This window comes from Numenius arquata, chromosome 1 (assembly GCF_964106895.1).
Source record: "Numenius arquata chromosome 1, bNumArq3.hap1.1, whole genome shotgun sequence".
In the NCBI taxonomy this organism is placed as follows: Eukaryota; Metazoa; Chordata; class Aves; order Charadriiformes; family Scolopacidae; genus Numenius; species Numenius arquata.
In genome coordinates, this window is record NC_133576.1 from 16,479,595 (window position 1) to 16,497,420 (window position 17,826).

The 17,826-nt window shown below is 38.6% G+C and overlaps 1 protein-coding gene across 1 annotated transcript in view; it reads left to right on the top strand.

Moving 5' to 3' along the window:
- Positions 1-6,525: 6,525 nt before the first annotated feature.
- Positions 6,526-17,826, top strand: part of F5 (coagulation factor V) — a 35,652-nt gene continuing 24,351 nt past the window's right edge. Inside the window, exons 1-6 of the mRNA XM_074160967.1 lie at positions 6,526-6,686; positions 9,836-9,927; positions 11,296-11,418; positions 13,283-13,495; positions 16,411-16,554; positions 17,493-17,714. Of these exons, the coding sequence (XP_074017068.1) occupies positions 6,526-6,686; positions 9,836-9,927; positions 11,296-11,418; positions 13,283-13,495; positions 16,411-16,554; positions 17,493-17,714 (955 nt within the window). The remainder of the gene's footprint in view (positions 6,687-9,835; positions 9,928-11,295; positions 11,419-13,282; positions 13,496-16,410; positions 16,555-17,492; positions 17,715-17,826) is intronic.

The window sequence follows — 17,826 nt, forward strand, 5'->3', positions numbered from 1 at the left end:
GCTGTCCTCCACCCAACGAACAGGGGGGTTTGGAGGGGAAGAAAGAGGGAGTATGACTTAAAATAATCAGCAGTGATGTTTGTTTTTTCCTGCATTGTCAGAATATTTTGAAAGGTCCTTCCCCTCAAAGATAACTATTCTCCTTTAGGAAGCCAAATTAGTCTTTCACTAATCTCCAGTATGTTAACAAATATCACATTCTTCTTTGGACTGAAAGTGGCAAATTTTATTTTTTTTTTTTAAAGTATAAACTGATTAAGGCCTTTTTCTCTGAGCGTAGCAGAAAAAACAGAGGAGCAGGACAACTGAAGAGAACTTGCCAATGGCTTCCATCATCACCATGATATTTAATGTCTTACAGCATTTGTAGCAAAACCCAGTGCCTGGTGGCTAATCTGCAGTACTCTGCTTGGCTGGATATCAAAGTGGCTCTTCCTGAGCAAGCAAATTTGACCTGGGTACACTTCCAGGAGTTGTACTGTACATTGATCATTTTCTTCTGTTCAAGAGTAGTATTAAAAATTCCTGTTAGAAGTGAAGACTCCTGCTGTAGGAACTTCTATAAACATATGCAAACATAGTAACCCCAGTTATAGCTTCTGGCAAATTCTACATGGTCATTAATTTTCTGAATTTTGCCTCTACATCAAAATAGCTCCTGAGAAGTTCTGCTCTGCTGGAGTCCCTTTCCTACTGCACATCTTACCCTTCTCGTGGCTCTTTACTTGCCTTCTAGATCTCCATCTCTTGGTCTTGGACTTTTAGTACATTCTAGTTTACAGGTGCTGCATGCAGTGAAGATATGGGTGAAATTTTGATTTCATTGAAGCTGAACCAAAGTTATGCACAGGGAATGGGATATGATGCAAAGAGAATAACCTTAAAGAGATTTAAAATAATGACCGTCCCAAGCTGCATTGTCAAATTTAAGATACCAAGTCCTCAATTTACATGAAATACTTCTAAAATACAAAAAGGATTTGCTTCCAATAAAAAATAAACATAGAAGAAAAAAATCAAAGCAGAAACTTCCAAGCTATACGTGGGAAGTGCACGTAAGTATTTAGTCTTCTAAAAGACTAATCAAAGTCTAAACTGTAAGTGATGAAGGGTGGGAATAGTATTAAAGAATGAGGGTGATTTCAGCTATGTCTTTCTGTGGCTGCATTTTTAGGTGTGGGAAAGTGGAGCTTGTTTAAACAGGTTGCTAACAAACAGCCTAATCTATTGCTAGAGAACTAGAATGCCTTGAATTTGTCTGGATGTTGTAAAGTCCATAGGGACAGATGTAACTTAGTGTCCTCTTAGGCTAAAAGCTTACTGATTGTATGTTTCTTCCTGAAACATACCTATCTACTTTCCTATTGGAAAACAACCTTCCTTGCTAGTAACTTGTAAGAATTGTTCTAAGTATACTTTAAAAAAAAAAAAAAAAAGAAAAAAAGAAAAAAAGATACTTGGATGTAGAAAGTGCAACCATGTGAAAGAAGAAAAAGTTAATTCATCCAAAGTTTCATACCTATTGCTGGAAGTAGGTATATATACAACTTGATAAGAGGCTCTCTTTTTTTTTTTTTTGATAATCCACTTCCAGTTCCAACAAGGATTTATGATGAAAAGATGCAAATCTTCCTAGTTGCAAACTCTTGCAATCCTGTACCACCTGGTTAACATCGTGTTGCAGGCACTGATGTTCTTACTACTTTTTTCTATAGAGAGCAAGCGAAGTTGAATATGCTGCTAGACTGACTTAGCACGAGGGCAGCTGCTCAGATTTTAGCATATCAGTTGTAAGCCTGAGCAAATAAAGAAATCTCTTAATAAAGAAGACAAACTGGAACACAGCATGGTTAAGAGTAGGAGCAAAATTGTTTGTGGAGCCACACTGAAAGTTTTCTGGCAAAAATTAAACAGAAGGGGGGGGGAAAGGCTTCTTTTGTCTCAGTCCAAAATTTTGACTCAGGCATTATTAATGTAGTTTTTGAATAGAGGAAGCTAGTGTATCCACCTCTCTTTCTTCCTTAAAATGACTTTTTTTCAGACCAAAAGCCAGTGGTCTTAGACAAATTTGTTAAAGCACTGAAATGAGATCTACAATATTTAGAAAATTCACATATTTCTTTTTGTTTTAAACTGTGTATTGAATTCAGCATTTCTGTGCAAATAGTTGTAGGTCCTGCTAAATAATTGGTTTTGGCAAACACTGACCGGAGAAACACCCAATTCTAATCAAGGACCTTTGCTTTTCTCCTAAGGGAAAGGTCCTCAAACCCAGGATACAGGTTTAAAACATGTGAATATGTTTAGGTTTAAATCAACATGATTGTCTCTTGTGAAGCCTTTAGCACCAGAGCAGTCTGAAGTTCTGTTCTACATTCTTGCTGCCTTGTAGCGTGAGTGTGACCACGCCAGTCACACAGCCTGCTTTCCTTTAACAGTTACGCAGAATGTGTTCTTATATTAGCTGCTATCAAATACGAAGCATGTATACATATTTCTTGAGTAAGTCGCTGGCTGAAAGAAAGCTTAAGTTTCTCTGCTCTCTTTTCTTTTTGCCTTCTCGTGGTTTTCAGAGTAGTACATCTAATTTAAACTTCTAAAATGAGCCATTTCACAGTTTAACCTTTCTTAGCTTTAGTGCCTTCTTGCAGGAGTGAAGATATTTATCTGATGGCTTCTGTTCCTAGTTGTGCCTGGCAGATTTGGTAAGTGCCCCCTCTGTCTTTTACCTACATTCAGAACCATGTGTTCTTTGCTGATCAATAATTAACTCCTTGTTTGCCCATGAAAGCCCTTTCACCCTGCACTAAAACAAAGTATGCTTGCTGGACTATTTTGCATTGATTTGTGTGTTTGAGAGAGAGATCTGTACAAGGGCATTATCAGCAACCAATTTAATAATCGTTTTACAGCTTTTTCTTTTCTATACTAGCTCCTTCTCAATCACTATAATACAATTGTTAAAACTGATGGCAGCCATCAGCATCTGGCTGCCTGCTAGCAGTTAGGGTAGCGTTTGTGATGAAGTAGAACCAAGTTTATGGTGGGTCCTAATCTGTAATTTGCAAAAAAGTTTCAAATCACCACTTTATAGCTCTTTAAAAGAGTTATCTGTTCTTGATTGCTCAGACTTGGCCTATTCTGGGTGAAAAACTGGCAATCCCAGTTAGTTTTAAAGGTCGGCCTTAGAGCAGTACTGTGAGTATGCTCTTTCAGTATGTTTTCACATGCAGCATACCAATAATTGGGACCATAATTACTGTAAGAAGAGACAGTAATCTTGCCCAGGTAGAAGAGGCAGACCTGGTTTTATTGTTTAAAAGTATTTCTTATGCTTCTCTTTCCATGCTTTCTTTTCATTTGGTATTTCACTATCAGTTCATCCCAAAGGTACTGCTTAGTTTTGGGAGTAACATTGTTTGTTTGCTGCAGAGAGACTGTTTTGCCACTGTGGACTAGACCTGTGCTCCTCCATGCATGGCTTTTTCCCACAAGATGTTTCATGTTGCTGGTAACCAAAGGTAAATTACATTTGAACATGTGGGGAAGCAATGGGATAAGATATGAAGTTTGCTGCATGTGCAGTGTTGTGAGGTAGAAGCAGCTAAGATCATGGCTATATATATAAATAGACAATCAAGTTGTATTGTCTTGGGAGACTTAAGCCTGAAGAATATATTCGGTATTCACTTGTCATGCAACTAATAGTAATATCTTGCAGGTAACCAGCACTAACTAAAAAAATTATGCGTATATATTAGACTTTCACCATGTCAGACACTGAAGATACAATTGCAGGTGTTAGAAATTAATAGTCAGGTGAAAGGGAACGAGGTCTTTGGATTATTAATAATGATTTTCAGAACACTCTGAAACTTCCCAAAGCCTAGAGGAGACAACGTGATGCAATACCTTAAAGAAATGAAAAAACAAAAACAAAAAAAACCCAGGCTGACCCAGATAATTGCAGGTGGCTCAATCTTACATTGGTCATAACAGGTGCAAGTAGGGGAGAAAATAAGGGAGTAGCAAATATTGGACTTTTTGTTCTTAAAGGATTAAAGAACAGTAATGCATGCTGATCAGTGTACCTTAATGGAAAGTATATCTCATCTCATTTGACTATTCTTCTTTAAAACTGTTAGTGTTATCAGCCAACCTTGTAAAAATAATTTTACTGATGTAATGCATTTTTAATTCCTTTTACCATTTGATCAGTATTGCACAATTCATTGGCTAATAAATTTGAAAAATACAATCCACAAATTCATCAAAATGGATAAAAGAGAACTAATTGATGTCACTTTGATGATTCCCAGCTCAGAGTCACAAAGCAAGGGGTTTTAAGCAGCTATTCTGGGTATTAATTTTTAGCCTGCAATATTTTAGCTTTTATTACAGGGAAGAATTAACTATTAGAAACCTATAATGGAAAATTCAAACAGTCCATTAAACAGAATTACAGTAACTGTTTAAACTGTATTTTAGTTTCATCTCCTCAGCTAGTCACATAAGAATACAAGAAGGTCTTCAAATCCCTGTGTGGCAAGGAGCTTTACTAACAGCACTGTAAAGCCCAATGGGTGGAGATTGGACTCAAAGATTAAGCAGTTTCTGTTCTTATAAAGGTGCGTGATATTTTCTGTGTGCATGAATGTTATAGTTCTGAAGATGAGGTAAGCTAACTTAAAAGTGAAGGTAGTTTAAGTTTAACAGAATGTGCTGGCCACTTCAGCACGAGCTGCTTCCCATCAGTTCTGGACTGAAGGAAAGAATTTTCCATCTGCCCAGAGAATTCTTTCATAAAAGCTAAATTATAGGCATTTTCACACCAACTATCACACTCTTAAGCACCAGCACTAAAATTGATCCTGAGCAGAGATGAGATTGGGACCAGAGTAGAAAGGAGTCAAGTATTATAATTTTTGAATTAAAAATTATTGAAGTAATTTACCAAGGATTATGGAGAGTTCTTTAATCAAAACTAACTAATTAGTAATGAAATACTAATGGAGTGTGTTTACCTAAGATTTTCTTTTCAATATCAGTGCACAAATTCTGGTCCAACTTAATTGTTGCTGGATTCTGGGTTTTGAATCCTTTTAGTACATAATGCGTGTGTCAAAGTGGCTCATGGGAACAAGTGACTAACTCCATGCAGATGCAGTAGGGGGTAATTTAAGTTCAATTTGCTGCCTTGAAACTGTTACATGATGTCTGTAGTCTTATGCTGTCCAAGTGATCACAATTGTTTTCAGGTTTAGGCACCAAACTATTCTGAAGTTTGGTAGGGAGCATTCAGCTGTTGGTCGTCTTCATTTTTTTTCCAACCATCTTCCCTATCTCCTCTAAGGTCATGAGGTACTATATAATTTGGATAGAATTAACCAAGCTGCCAGTTAGACCATTTTGCTGTTGAACAATATACAAAATGTAGAATTGATCAGGGCTTCTTTTGAAATAGTCTGAGGAAATGTTGTCCTTATTTTTGTCTGGATCTGGAATGGATTTATTTTGATTTCAGGTTTTAAGTATTTTTTTAATGAAAGCATTAGCAAAATATTATTGAAGAAGTTGTTGTGATCTTCTATCTATGAAAAAAATAGGTAGGGTTTGTTTTTTTTCCAGTAATCACAGTGTACGGGAAACACACTCAACCATTTTTTGTTTTGACAAACTTCTCAGCACTGGCAAAAGCAGGGAAACATTTTTGGTGATATAGTTGATGTTGGTAATAGCTTATCAAAAGGTATTTTCCTAATCATTTTTCTTCAGATAAACCTCAAGAGATTAGAAGGATTCTGATTACGGGCAAGTTTTCAGGCTGACCTGTTAGCTGCCACTGAGAAGCCAGCTCGTTATCCATTACCTGAGATACTTGAGAGTGTAGTAGGAACCAAACTGAAGCTGACAATATGTTTGGAAAGGTTTCTGACTTATTACTATGAGTATGCAGTATATGTCCTAGATTTGAACTAAATTTAGCTCTTCTAGTCCCCACACCTAATCCCTCAGCATTTTGCATTCTAACTGGGAGTGATTTCTTAGATGTAACATCTAACTGGGAAATTTCCATCAGCGCCAGCCATGTGCTGGGTTTCTGTTTTCTGGGAAGATAGAAAATATGACCCACTTCTTCCTAACTATGCAAGACAAATATCCTGTAATTGTAATTGTAAAAAGTAATTGTCTTCTGCCTCTGATATCCTGCTGCTTCAGTTGACAATGACCCAACCACAGTCTGTAGTGGGGCTGAAGCTGCTTCTCCTTGGTGCTTGTATCTCACTGAAGATGGTGTGGAGGAGGGGAGGGAAGGTAGTTTAAACAATTTTTTTTTTATCTCTGTTGGATCCCTGTCAGCAAGGGGAGGAGGAAGTGCAGAGCAATGACCCGAATGTGGCAAATGCTGTTACCCTCTTGCATCACAATTATTTCATTTCTGAGGGGAAGTTAGAAGCAGCAACAGCAATAAAAGCAGCGGTTTCTGCCTTGTCTTCCAGAGGAGTGTCAACAGGCATCTGTACCATGACACTGCACTGCACACGTCTTTTTCTCTTGCTTCTGCTTGGTTCATGGTGGCCAGACTCTGAGAAGCATGTGGTGGGAGCTATGAAGGTCAGGGAGCACTATATAGCTGCTCAGATCACTAGCTGGACCTACAAACTGGAATCTGAGGAAAAGTCCAGGTAACTAAGAACGGAACAAAAAGTATGAAAATAGTCCTTTCTTGTGACTGAAAGTGTTTTGTGTCTCCCACCTGCTGTGAAATTTTAGAGCCCCAGGAGGACTTTAGAGCCTGATCTGTTGACTTCAGAGGAACTTGTGTGACTTTAACAGCATGATCTGAAATGGAGCCAGTGAAGTATTAAAAGCTGCTTTTCATTTACTTCATTACTGGATAGAATTATTTTTAAGTTTTCAGAGCACTGTTGTTAAATATGTTCCTGGGCTTGCTTTTATCATCATCTGTGTGGGTTGATGTTTGTTGTTTGGGGTTTTTTTTAATGTAATTATTTTATGTATAGGGATTTTGGGCAATGTTAAATTGAGCCATAGTTTGGTAATATTTCAAAAACTTTAAGACTTTAGAATTTGCTGAAAGAATAAATACGTTCCAATTTGGATACTATCACTTTCAGTTAAGTCGGAGCCTGATGAACTTTGGAACTAGATGTGTTGTTTCTGAGTTGTTCACTAGTTTTTGTGAAATGTCCATCCTGAGTTCTAGTGAGTAAAGGTTGTAGGATCAAGCATTGCTATACTTCGTTAAGTGAAAATACGCATTTCATTATTTTTTCCGATAGCATTGCAGAATTGCCAGCCTATATGCATATGCCAACCAAGCATATAAAATGTCTTATTTGCATTACCACTATTATCTTTAGTATTATAAACACTGCAAGTACAATGCTGCAGATATAAGATGTAAACTTGGATGTAATTTAGAATTCTGTTTAAATTAGTCTTCATTCTTATGCTGTGTTCAGTATAGTCACCATACACAGCTTTTATTTGTTCATAAAGTGGCATGAAATGGTACAAGTTACTTGTTACCCTACATTGAAGGATCGGTTTAGATACTAGTGCATTTTTAAATTTTTTTTAATTGGTGGATGGCTTGTTTTCTTTATTGTAGTGTAGTTTGTGATTATTTTTTTTAAATATGTATTGCATTTCTGGATGTTATGGAAAGGATAGATTTAGACTTTCTAACTATTCTTTTTTCAAGACTTAATTGAAACAAAGTTCTATGATTTCTAAAACTCCCCTTTGAAGTTTAATATATATATATATATATATACACAGCTGGTATAAGCATACTGTCAAACTGGCAAGACAGAAGAAAACAGAATATAAATGGCACTTGGCTTCATAGTACTACATTTAAGTAGTGACCCAGGCATGTGAATTTAGTAGTTAGAACTTCATTCTCATCTGTACTGGATGCATCAATATAAGCATCAGCTGCTGTTGTGTTAAACATCACATTGTGGATAGAATGTTTTCATGCAGTAGAGACCCACAAGACTGCCTAAAACCTCAGCTGAAATCCTCTGTGATTAGCTAGGAGATTTTCATACACGGTACACATTGAGGTATCTTGCATAAGTATTTAGAGCAAGTCACATTCCAAATGGATCTGATGAACTTAGTAGAGCTTATAGAAATCTAACTCAAAAAAAAAAAAAAAAAGGCAAATAAACAACACAAAGATACTCGCTAAGGAAGAACTAATGGCCTGGATCCCAAAGGCTTTTGGGTATGTGACTTGTTCTGATTTCAGTAGAAGCTGACTGTCCAAATACAGTGTAAGAGTCTGATACTTTGCTGCTTTTGGTTCTAAATAACCGAAGAAAGGCTGAAAAGAAAATGGGTTCTTCCTGAACTATTTCCTTAATTTTCCAGTCATACAGACTATAAAAGTACATCTAACTTCTTTGAGTGTCAGTCATCTTATCTTTATAGGTATTTGTTGCTGTATACAAGTGGTATTTGTAAGACAGTTTGGAGCAAAGCAAAAAAGTATTATCTGAGCACGCAGCATTGCTGCTGCCCTTCCTGAAAGTTATGTAACTAGACCTGCTTGCGTAGTCTGAGATTTCTGAAGTGTTAGTAAGCTATGGTTTTTGATCTTTCTAGCTATACAATTGGCGTTCATAAATTTCCTCTTCCACCCCATAGTCTTATATGTGTATTCTATTGGACGTTGCCACATAACGGTAGCACTTGTCAATGAAGGTTATGGATCACGTCCCTCTCTTTAAGAGTAAAACAAACTTTTACCAGTAACTCTAAAGAGAGGGGAATGAATTGAAACATGAACTGCTACTGCCCGACTCTTCTGTGGCGAGAGTGTTGCAGAGGGACTTACAGAAGATGTCTACAAAAAGAGATCTTCCCCTTATGGGTCCCTGGATGTCACTGAAGTGAGCTCACTGCGTTATCTCTGCCCAGCATCTCTATGCTTGAGCAGCCCATCAGCTCCCTACTACCAAATGTGTCTGAAAGGGCATTACAAAAAAACCCAAGTAGAATTAATGTTGGATCCAGTCATCATGCATACTATGCGAAGTCAACCAATAAATGTGAAACTAAGTACAGACTATTATCCCTTCAGCCCTCTTCTCATCATTATTTCCATTCCAGAAGTGTTATGTGCTGGTTTCCTTCAGCTTGCCTAAATATTTTCTAAGAAAACATTGTGTGGTCTACTGGTTCATTTGTGTACAGCAAAATTGATTGATTTACATAACAAGACTAAGGACATTGGCAGTGTTTCTCAAAAAGCAGTTTTCTGACTTGCTGTGAGATCCTTAGTTGTTGTCAGGGAACAGTTTTGTGCTTGCCTCCAAGGTCATCGCTGTTACAGGAGCTTGCTGTTAATGCTGTTGTAGAATCCTTGGGTGTGTCTTAAAGTTCAAGCATGGGGCTGAGTAAAGAGATATTCAGATTTCTTTCACTGTGTTTTGTCAGATGCTTTCTAGGTTAAGCCATCTTCCTCTGTGTCTTAAATGGACAAAACTAAGACATCTTCATTGCAGAATCAAAAGGACCTATAAAAATTGCCAGTAAAATCAGGGTAAACTGTGCTAGGTACTGTAATTGAATGTCTAATATGAAATGGCCTAGCTCAGGAAGGTCATAGATTCAATAGAGTAAGAGGGAGAGAGGAAAACACTGCAAAGAGTTGGACTGTGTGCCTTGACTTCAGCAAAATGTGTGATTAAATGTAATTCCAAGACTGATTTTCTGAGGTATCTGTTAAACAGCAATGGCATCTCTAGGAATCCTTGTCCTTTTAATTTTTTTTTTTTTTTAACTCTTTTGGTTTCAGATTGGAACATTCAGATTCCGTGTTTAAGAAAATTTCTTACAGAGAATATGAAGTGGATTTTAAAAGAGAAAAGCCAGCAAATATATTTGCAGGTAAACAGGAAGGACATGTTCTGAGTATTTTTGTTTGCTTGTTATAAAGCCAGTAACAAGCTAAGGAAGCTTGCATTTTTGTGTCCATTGTTTTGCACATAAATCCAATAGCACAGGGGATGAGGTCTCTACAGTGTGCTAGGCTATGTAAGGCCATAGACAGGTTGGATTTGCAGAGGCTGGGTCTCAGCGCTACCTCCAAATTAATTGCACAGTACGAAGTTGTTACCTTTGTTTGCATCATCTGATGAGACCTTCCATACACATTTAGACTTGTGTGACACGGTCACAGTGGTGACACTAAAATTCACATGGAAGGAGCTTGAGGCCTGAGGCTAAGTGTATTTCTGATACATCGGTGGAAAGGAAAAGAAAAACTATGAGGTTGAGTGTGAAAGATGTCCCTTTGCGTCTGTTACTGCTTGAAGACGCCTTAAATGGATGGAGGCAAGTTCTTGTACTTATGCCGTACACATACATACACAAGTATGGTACTTGTGTTCACGCAGAGTACTTCTATAGTCTGTCTGTCCTTCATATTAATAGATAAATTCAGATGTTAGATGTTCAGATTTGGATTTTAAAGTAAATGTGTGTGAGGTTGGTGATATGAAATTGTTGCAAAATGCCCTGAAAGCTCTAGTCTATTATCTGATCCCTTCCAGTTTTGTTTGTTCTCCTGTGTTTTCTGAATCTGCTTCTTTCTATTCAGAGAAAGAAATTTAGAAAATAGCTTACAAGGAAAGAGACTACCAAGCCAAAGGTTGTCTTAGCAGATTTCTTCCATTGCTTATTTTTGCAACATGGGGAGTAGGGATACAAGCCTCTCTTGAAACCTTTTGCAGGCTGTGCCTCAAGAAATTTGCAACATGGAACTGATTATTTCTTTAGATAACATTTTGGGACTTTTTGTTCTTTGACTTCTGGCATTGAGAGTGCTACTCAAATGTACTTGAATGCCTTTCTCTAAACTCTTAAACTATAAAATATCTGCCTTCCTAAAGCTATTTAATTAAATTGTATGTGAAGGATTCCTAGAAATTCCCAATGAACTGCAACGTGAACTTTTTGATAAATTTTCTTTATCTGGAAATAACTTTTTTTTTTTTCCAAATCTACCATTTTCCTGTGATTTTTAAGTGCTAATTCCAAATATACAATTTCCTGCTGAGCTGGAGGTTTTAAATCCCCACGTGCCTTTTTACGCATAAATCTTCATTGCAGTGGTATTACATTCTCTGCCTGTATTAATTTTGCAACTTGTACTTTGAGAGCTCTTGTTCCTTAACTGGGGGAGAGAACTCTTTGTTTCACTAAACATACTGTTTTGCTCACATTTTCCTCCCTCTTTATCTTGAATAACTACAGGACTTCTGGGACCAACTCTGCGTGCTGAAGTGGGAGATACTTTAGTAGTTCACCTTAAGAATATGGCTGACAAGCCAGTCAGTATTCATCCCCAAGGCATAGTTTACAGCAAAAATGCAGAAGGTAAATGCTCTAAAAACTCTGTTTTGTTCATTTATTTGTAGACTACTGCATGAAATACTGAGAGGGCCCCAGACCAATCCTTGAGGATATGTACAACACAAATATCTGTTGATCCTGGATTAAAACTTCACACCCATTGTTAGCTCCTTTCTTGTTCATCACTGTAACACTAACAATATAAGCTGTCATTTGACGTGCACAGTCTCCTGACCAGCTGCCTGTGTGTTAATACTGTTTCATAGAACCGCAGAGTGGTTGAGGTTAGAAGGCACCTCTGGAGGTGATCTGGTCCAACCCCCATGTAATTGCAAAATACTCTGTTTCAGGACCATGTAAACTCTTAAATACTGGTCTTAAAAAATAACTTTTCCAAATCCCTTCCAATAGCATACAACAAGGCATTATTGGTAAATGCAGTTGACAGTGCTTGTGACGAAACGGGAAAAAGGACTTCACTGAGAGGTTCAAATTAACAATTTATTTGGACTTCACTCACAGGTCCAATACGTCACTATTGCGAGTTCTATGTGTACAATGGCGATTACACTATTGCAATTTAAAAACAATTCACGGAATACACTACTGCAACCTACAAGTGATCCCGAAAAGTAACAACACAAACCACAAGCGCGCTAGATATTAATACCTTAAAAGAGTGCACAAATCACGATCTTAATAGCATGCCATATACTATACGTATGTTTCTTTATCACTTACCCCTTCTCTCAGGTAAGGTCACTCAATCCCTGGGAAGTTACCCTGTACAGCGTCCTGGACAAGGGGGGGGACGAATCTCCTACAGGCCAGCTGTATCGTTGGAAGATTACCCCCATTTTTCTCCTCAAACCTTGCGGTTTATATTTCCTAATTCTGGGGGGGTGCAGGATTATGCCTGAGTGGATTACACTATCTGGGATGTTTACCTCTGGTGGTGCGATGGCCAAGTCTCTGTTGCCAATTTTGTGATGTCTAGCACTCAAAGTCATGGGACTAGTGGTGGGATGGGACTCAGGGCATTTTATTTGTTAAGGGAGTTAAGGCTCCATTCGGTTTCGGTTCTTATTGTGATGCAATCTTGAGACAACCCCGGGCTGAGCCGTTTTTGCAGCTCCCCCCAAAGTTATCTCTGCATAGACAAGGCAAGGCGGAGATGAAGCTGAGTCGGATGACAACCCCCTGCATCTCACCTATTGTGCTCTGAAACCGGTTTGGCTGGGTGCTCCCATACAGTGCTGATCATGTTCTGACACTCAGCTTTTTATGCTCAGCTTTGTGGTGTTTTGCAACCCAATCTCTTGGAGTTGAACAGAACTCAGGAATTGGAAGGGATAGGCAATTCAGTTTGACTATCTTATTAATGTGCCTTTTGCACCTAGGCTTTTGATTCTCTGACTGCCCTTTGTCATATTGCAGATTCGTTGGGCGTGGTAGGCAGAGATATGAGCCCTTACTGCCATCTGGATATGCAGTACACAAAAGGCCCAAGGCAGCAAGGCAATGCTAGCCTGTGCCATGGCTTTATGAGAGACAGTTAGAAAGTTGAAAAAGTGGGCAGTGTTCCTCCCCACAGTATCAGTGAGTGGAGGCTGAAGCTTCGTGCCATCCTAACCTTAGCCAGACTGATGAAGAGCCCTACCTTTTGGCAGTGATGGCAGTTCTAGGAAATCCTTAATCTGTAAGAAAAAGGGTGGTGGAAGAACTACTCTCCCCTGTGATACTCTCACAGCGTAGAATCGCTAGTTACCTCTTTGAAACTGAAGAATAGGCAAGAAACCAAGCTTTTGGAATTGATTGTAGGAGGACATTCTAGATGTTTTTATTGCTCTTTGTCTTCATGCCACTCTACTGACTCCTTTCTTGGCAGGCTCCCTGTATGATGACAGAACATCATTTGCAGAAAAACGAGATGATGCTGTACTTCCAGGCCAGGTCTACACATATGTGTGGGACGTAACAGAAGAAGTTGGTCCAAGAGAAGCTGACCTTCCTTGTCTTACTTATGCATATTATTCTCATGAGAATATGACAGTGGATTTTAACTCTGGTCTGATTGGAGCACTACTTATCTGCAAGAAAGGTAATTAAATACTTTAAGACTACTATAAGGTTATATAGTTTCATTTCTTAATAAAGTTAAGATTGTATGATAATAAGGGAAGATACATTATTTTCCTTTTTACCTCTTTACATGCAGTGTAAAGTAAATTATTTTCAACACCTTTCTTTTAGATGTCAAAGTTTCTAAATGATAGCTTTCACGCAGATCCATCGTATAATTGTAGGATCAAGAGAGAGTGCTATTAATAGATACATTTGCCTGTACTGGTTGCATTTTCAGTTGCTTAACTGCCAAATATATGACCTCAAATTTCCTGTCTTAGAGTAACTATTTTTTTGGAGCTTCACTCAAAATGGTTCAGCCATTCCAGAGAATAAGGGAGGAAATAATTGTTTTACCCATGCCTTTTGAAGGCTGCCTGATCCAGAGGCTGAAGCACACTCTCTTCTGTAACGAGGGTTTGAAATCGCAGAGCAGTGTGTCTTTTGCTAGTCATTTGAAAATATGGCCAAATTTGAACTGATTATAAGTCTTTGAAATTTGCTTTGCATGTGAGAAGGGACTTGAGGTTTTAGCAGTTTGAGTCATTGAATTCCATCTCCACTAATGCAAACTGGCGTCTTGTAGGACTTGTAATAACTGCTAGGTACATGCCACTGATTTGAGGGAAGTTTGAAACAGCATGCCACTGTGTAAGGCTGGTCCCCTAAAACCAAAATTTTTCCCAGTTATGTATCCTTCTTTTAGTGAAAGCTCTGTGAGTTATTTAACTTGATCCTCTTTCCCTGCAGTTTGAGTCAAGCACTTTGCATAGATTGCAGACTGCGTGGACTTGGACCTTGAAGCTTTCCTGGAAGTAAACATAAAACTGGTTCAGTGTGGATTGTACAAGGGCACTCTTCTCACTGATAGATATCTGTTTAATTGCAGAACACACCTGCTCATATTACCTTAAGGGAGTGGCATTAGTATTAATTAAGTTCCTCCTGAAGCTTTTTGAGAATTATTGCTTTTATTATTATCTAGGATTTACTAATTTCCTAATTTCTTGGGTTTTCTTTCTCTGTGTTTGTGTGTATGCATACATTTTATAGCATACTGTTTGGAGTTAATCTGGACAAATGCTTTGGGAGTTGCTTGCTTTCCTTCTCAGGCTTCTCAAATTCATGCGTATATTGTGGGCTTCAGTTGAATGTGAGTTTGAGATGGATTGCTTTGACCACTACCTTCAAGACAATTTGAGCGTATGTTTCTAGCTAGAGCAAAGACAATTTTGTTAACTAAACTTTTGCTAACGAAAGGCTAACTACTCACATTTTGAAGATTTCTGAACAGGGTTTCTTTGACTGGGCACTGCATGTGGTAGGTGTGCAGCACACCTGTGTATTTGATCTGGCTGCTATGGAGTTAATTTCTTCACAGCAGCTCATACGGTGCTGTGTTTTAGATTTGTGGCTAAATAGTGTTGATAATACACCCATGTTTTAGCTGTTGGTGAACAGTGCTCGCACAGTGTCAAGGCTTTCTCTTTTTCTTGCTCAGACTTCCTCAGCTTGTAGGCTGGGGGTGGGCAAGGGGTTGGGAGGGGACACAGCTGGACAGATGAATCAAATTGGCCGAAGGGATATTTCCTACCATGTAACGTCATTCTCAGTGATAGAAACTGGAGGTAGAAGAAGAAGCAGCAGAGTGGGGGGAATGAGGGGTGTTGACTTCCAAGGTGGCTGTTCTTGAGAGACTGGCTGGGCATCAATCTGCTTGTGGGAGATGATGAGTGATTTCCTTCATGTTGCTTGTTTTTTCCCCTCTTTCCTTCATCTGTTGAACCATCTTTATTGACCCACAAGTTTGCTCAGTTTTGTTCTTCCTGTTCTCTCCCCTTGTGCTACTGGGGGTGGGGAAGCATTGAAGTGGCTGTGTGGGTGCTTGGATGCTGGCTGGGGTCAACCCACCAGAGTCTGACACCTTAAGAGCAGCATAGGCGGTATAACCTGGGAAGGTTACAAAAAGTGGACTTTTGAGTTAAACCACTGACTGAATGTTCTTTGCGTGACAAATGGATAAATTCCTCCGTTGATCTGAGACTTCTTTTGTGCAGGAAAACAGGACTTTGAAGCCTCTCATAAATAGAAAGGATTACAATAAAGATCACTGTTTCCACTGCCAGTGTCTCTTCTCTAAGTAGAATAATCAGATAGCTCCCAAATTTTTAGTTCCTGCAATCCAGAAGGACATCTGTTTTAGCCCTGGATTGTATATTGAAAGTAGCAAATGGAAGTTTTTGATGTGAGCAATCTACAGAATGAATCAGTAAAATCGCACCAGCTCTGTGTGGCATGTCCAGAATGAGTTCTACCTGTTGATAGAAATCACAGTTGCATCATAAACTCAACTAGGTGATTTGTTATAATCAATCCAATTCAGCAGTATTTGTTAAAGTCTTTTGTGTGTAAAGGTTGTTTGCTGAGTGGTAGATTTTATGCTTTTTAAAGGGGCTGATGACCTCAGTGCAGTCCTTGAAAAGGTGATGTTCACTCTGCAGGTGACTCTGCCATCATTCTTCTCCTTGCCTCACAGTCTCAAAAGCGAGGCCAGCATCTGATTGTGGACAGAAGGCTGTTTGGCGCTCCCATTCGTTAAGGCAATCCCCACAACACATTGACAGAATTGTCTGAGACAATTCATTGCATTTTGCTTAATCTCCTCTGAGATATTACAGACACTTGGTTGTTGCGGTTACCCAACCCAAAAGTACTTTAAGAAATAAAATCACTTTATGAGCATTCTTAAGGTCTTGATTTGGTCAGGCTCAGCCAGTACATGCTAACAGGTGAAGCCAGCTCATTAAAAACACATTAATGCCACTAACTACATGGATGTGAAAACTGCCTTACTTCTGCTTCAAATTAAGACTTGCTGTTTCTTCTTCACAGGAAGCCTAAATGAGGACGGGTCACAGAAACTTTTCGACAAGGAGTATGTACTGATGTTTGGTGTGTTTGATGAAAACAAGAGTTGGCAAAGATCAGCATCACTCAAGTACACAATTAATGGCTATGCTGATGGAACATTACCAGGTATTGTTCAGGCTTCCATGAAATGAAATTAATATCGATGAAGTCTGGATGTTGACTTTGTTTGCTTTTTATGCAAGAGAACAGGAATGGGAATGAATGGGATACAGCCTTTTTTAGATCATGTTTGTGAGCATCTAAATTCTGGAAGAGAAACTGTGCTGCTGGAAGGAGGTCATGCCATATTGCTGAGAAGAACAGCAAGATTACTTCTTAGAAGAGTTCTGCTTGAAGAACAGGATTGCTGACTTTAAAAAAATAAGAAATCATTTTTTTTACTCAGCTGATGGGGAGAGTGTGATGTAGTTAAGTGAACTGCTGGTTTTACAGCATATAGAACATACTAGATGAAGAACTTCCTGGAAGTGGAAAGTCAGCTACCATTAAATTAGACAATTAAGTGGGAAGACTAGGGAGGTGGTAATGGAGCTGTTTTGTTGCTAGTGTTTTCCCCTTGTTCTCCTAAGGAACTACTTTCATATCTCTGTCCAGTCCATTGAGCAAATACAAAAGACTGTCTTAAGTGGGGTTTTTTAAACAGGTATTGGATAGAGTAGTTACTATCGCTACATACAACCTCACTCTTTAGCTTGGATCCTTGCCTTTTTTTTTTCTTTCTTTTTTTTTTTTTTTCTTTTCCAAACAAGGACAAATCAGCTTTCTAAAAGATGCCACTAGTTGTCTTCCTTCCCCCGTTCACCATAAGTCAGGTTGTCACTTGAATGTAAGGTTTAAACACCTGTCTTCCACTGATGTACAGGATTTTGGTATCTATTCCATTTACAAGCTTCTGAAACTTCCTCTTGTTGCAAACACTGATCATCGGAGTCAGAGATACTTTTTTTTAATGTTTTGAGCAAAGATTTACTTCAGACTTAGCATGCACAGGGAACTCGCATGATTTGCCTGTATTCTGAACCCTACTCTCATTTCTCTTTCAGATTTAGAGGCTTGCGTATATGACAACATTAGCTGGCATTTGATAGGAATGAGTTCCAAGCCAGAAATTTTCTCCATTCATATCAATGGCCAGTCCATGGAGCAAAGACATCGCCGAGTTTCTACTGTTAACCTAGTGGGAGGAGCATCAACCACAGTAAACATGACAGTGAGTGAGGAAGGAAGGTGGTTGATATCTTCTCTTGTCCAAAAGCACCTGCAAGGCAAGGAAACATCTATTTATTAGGCAACTGTGGAGTTGTCCTTCTCTTCTCTATGTCCCAAATGGCTTCTACTGTTTTGCAGTGGTACAGTTACTGTGTTTCAGATGGTTGT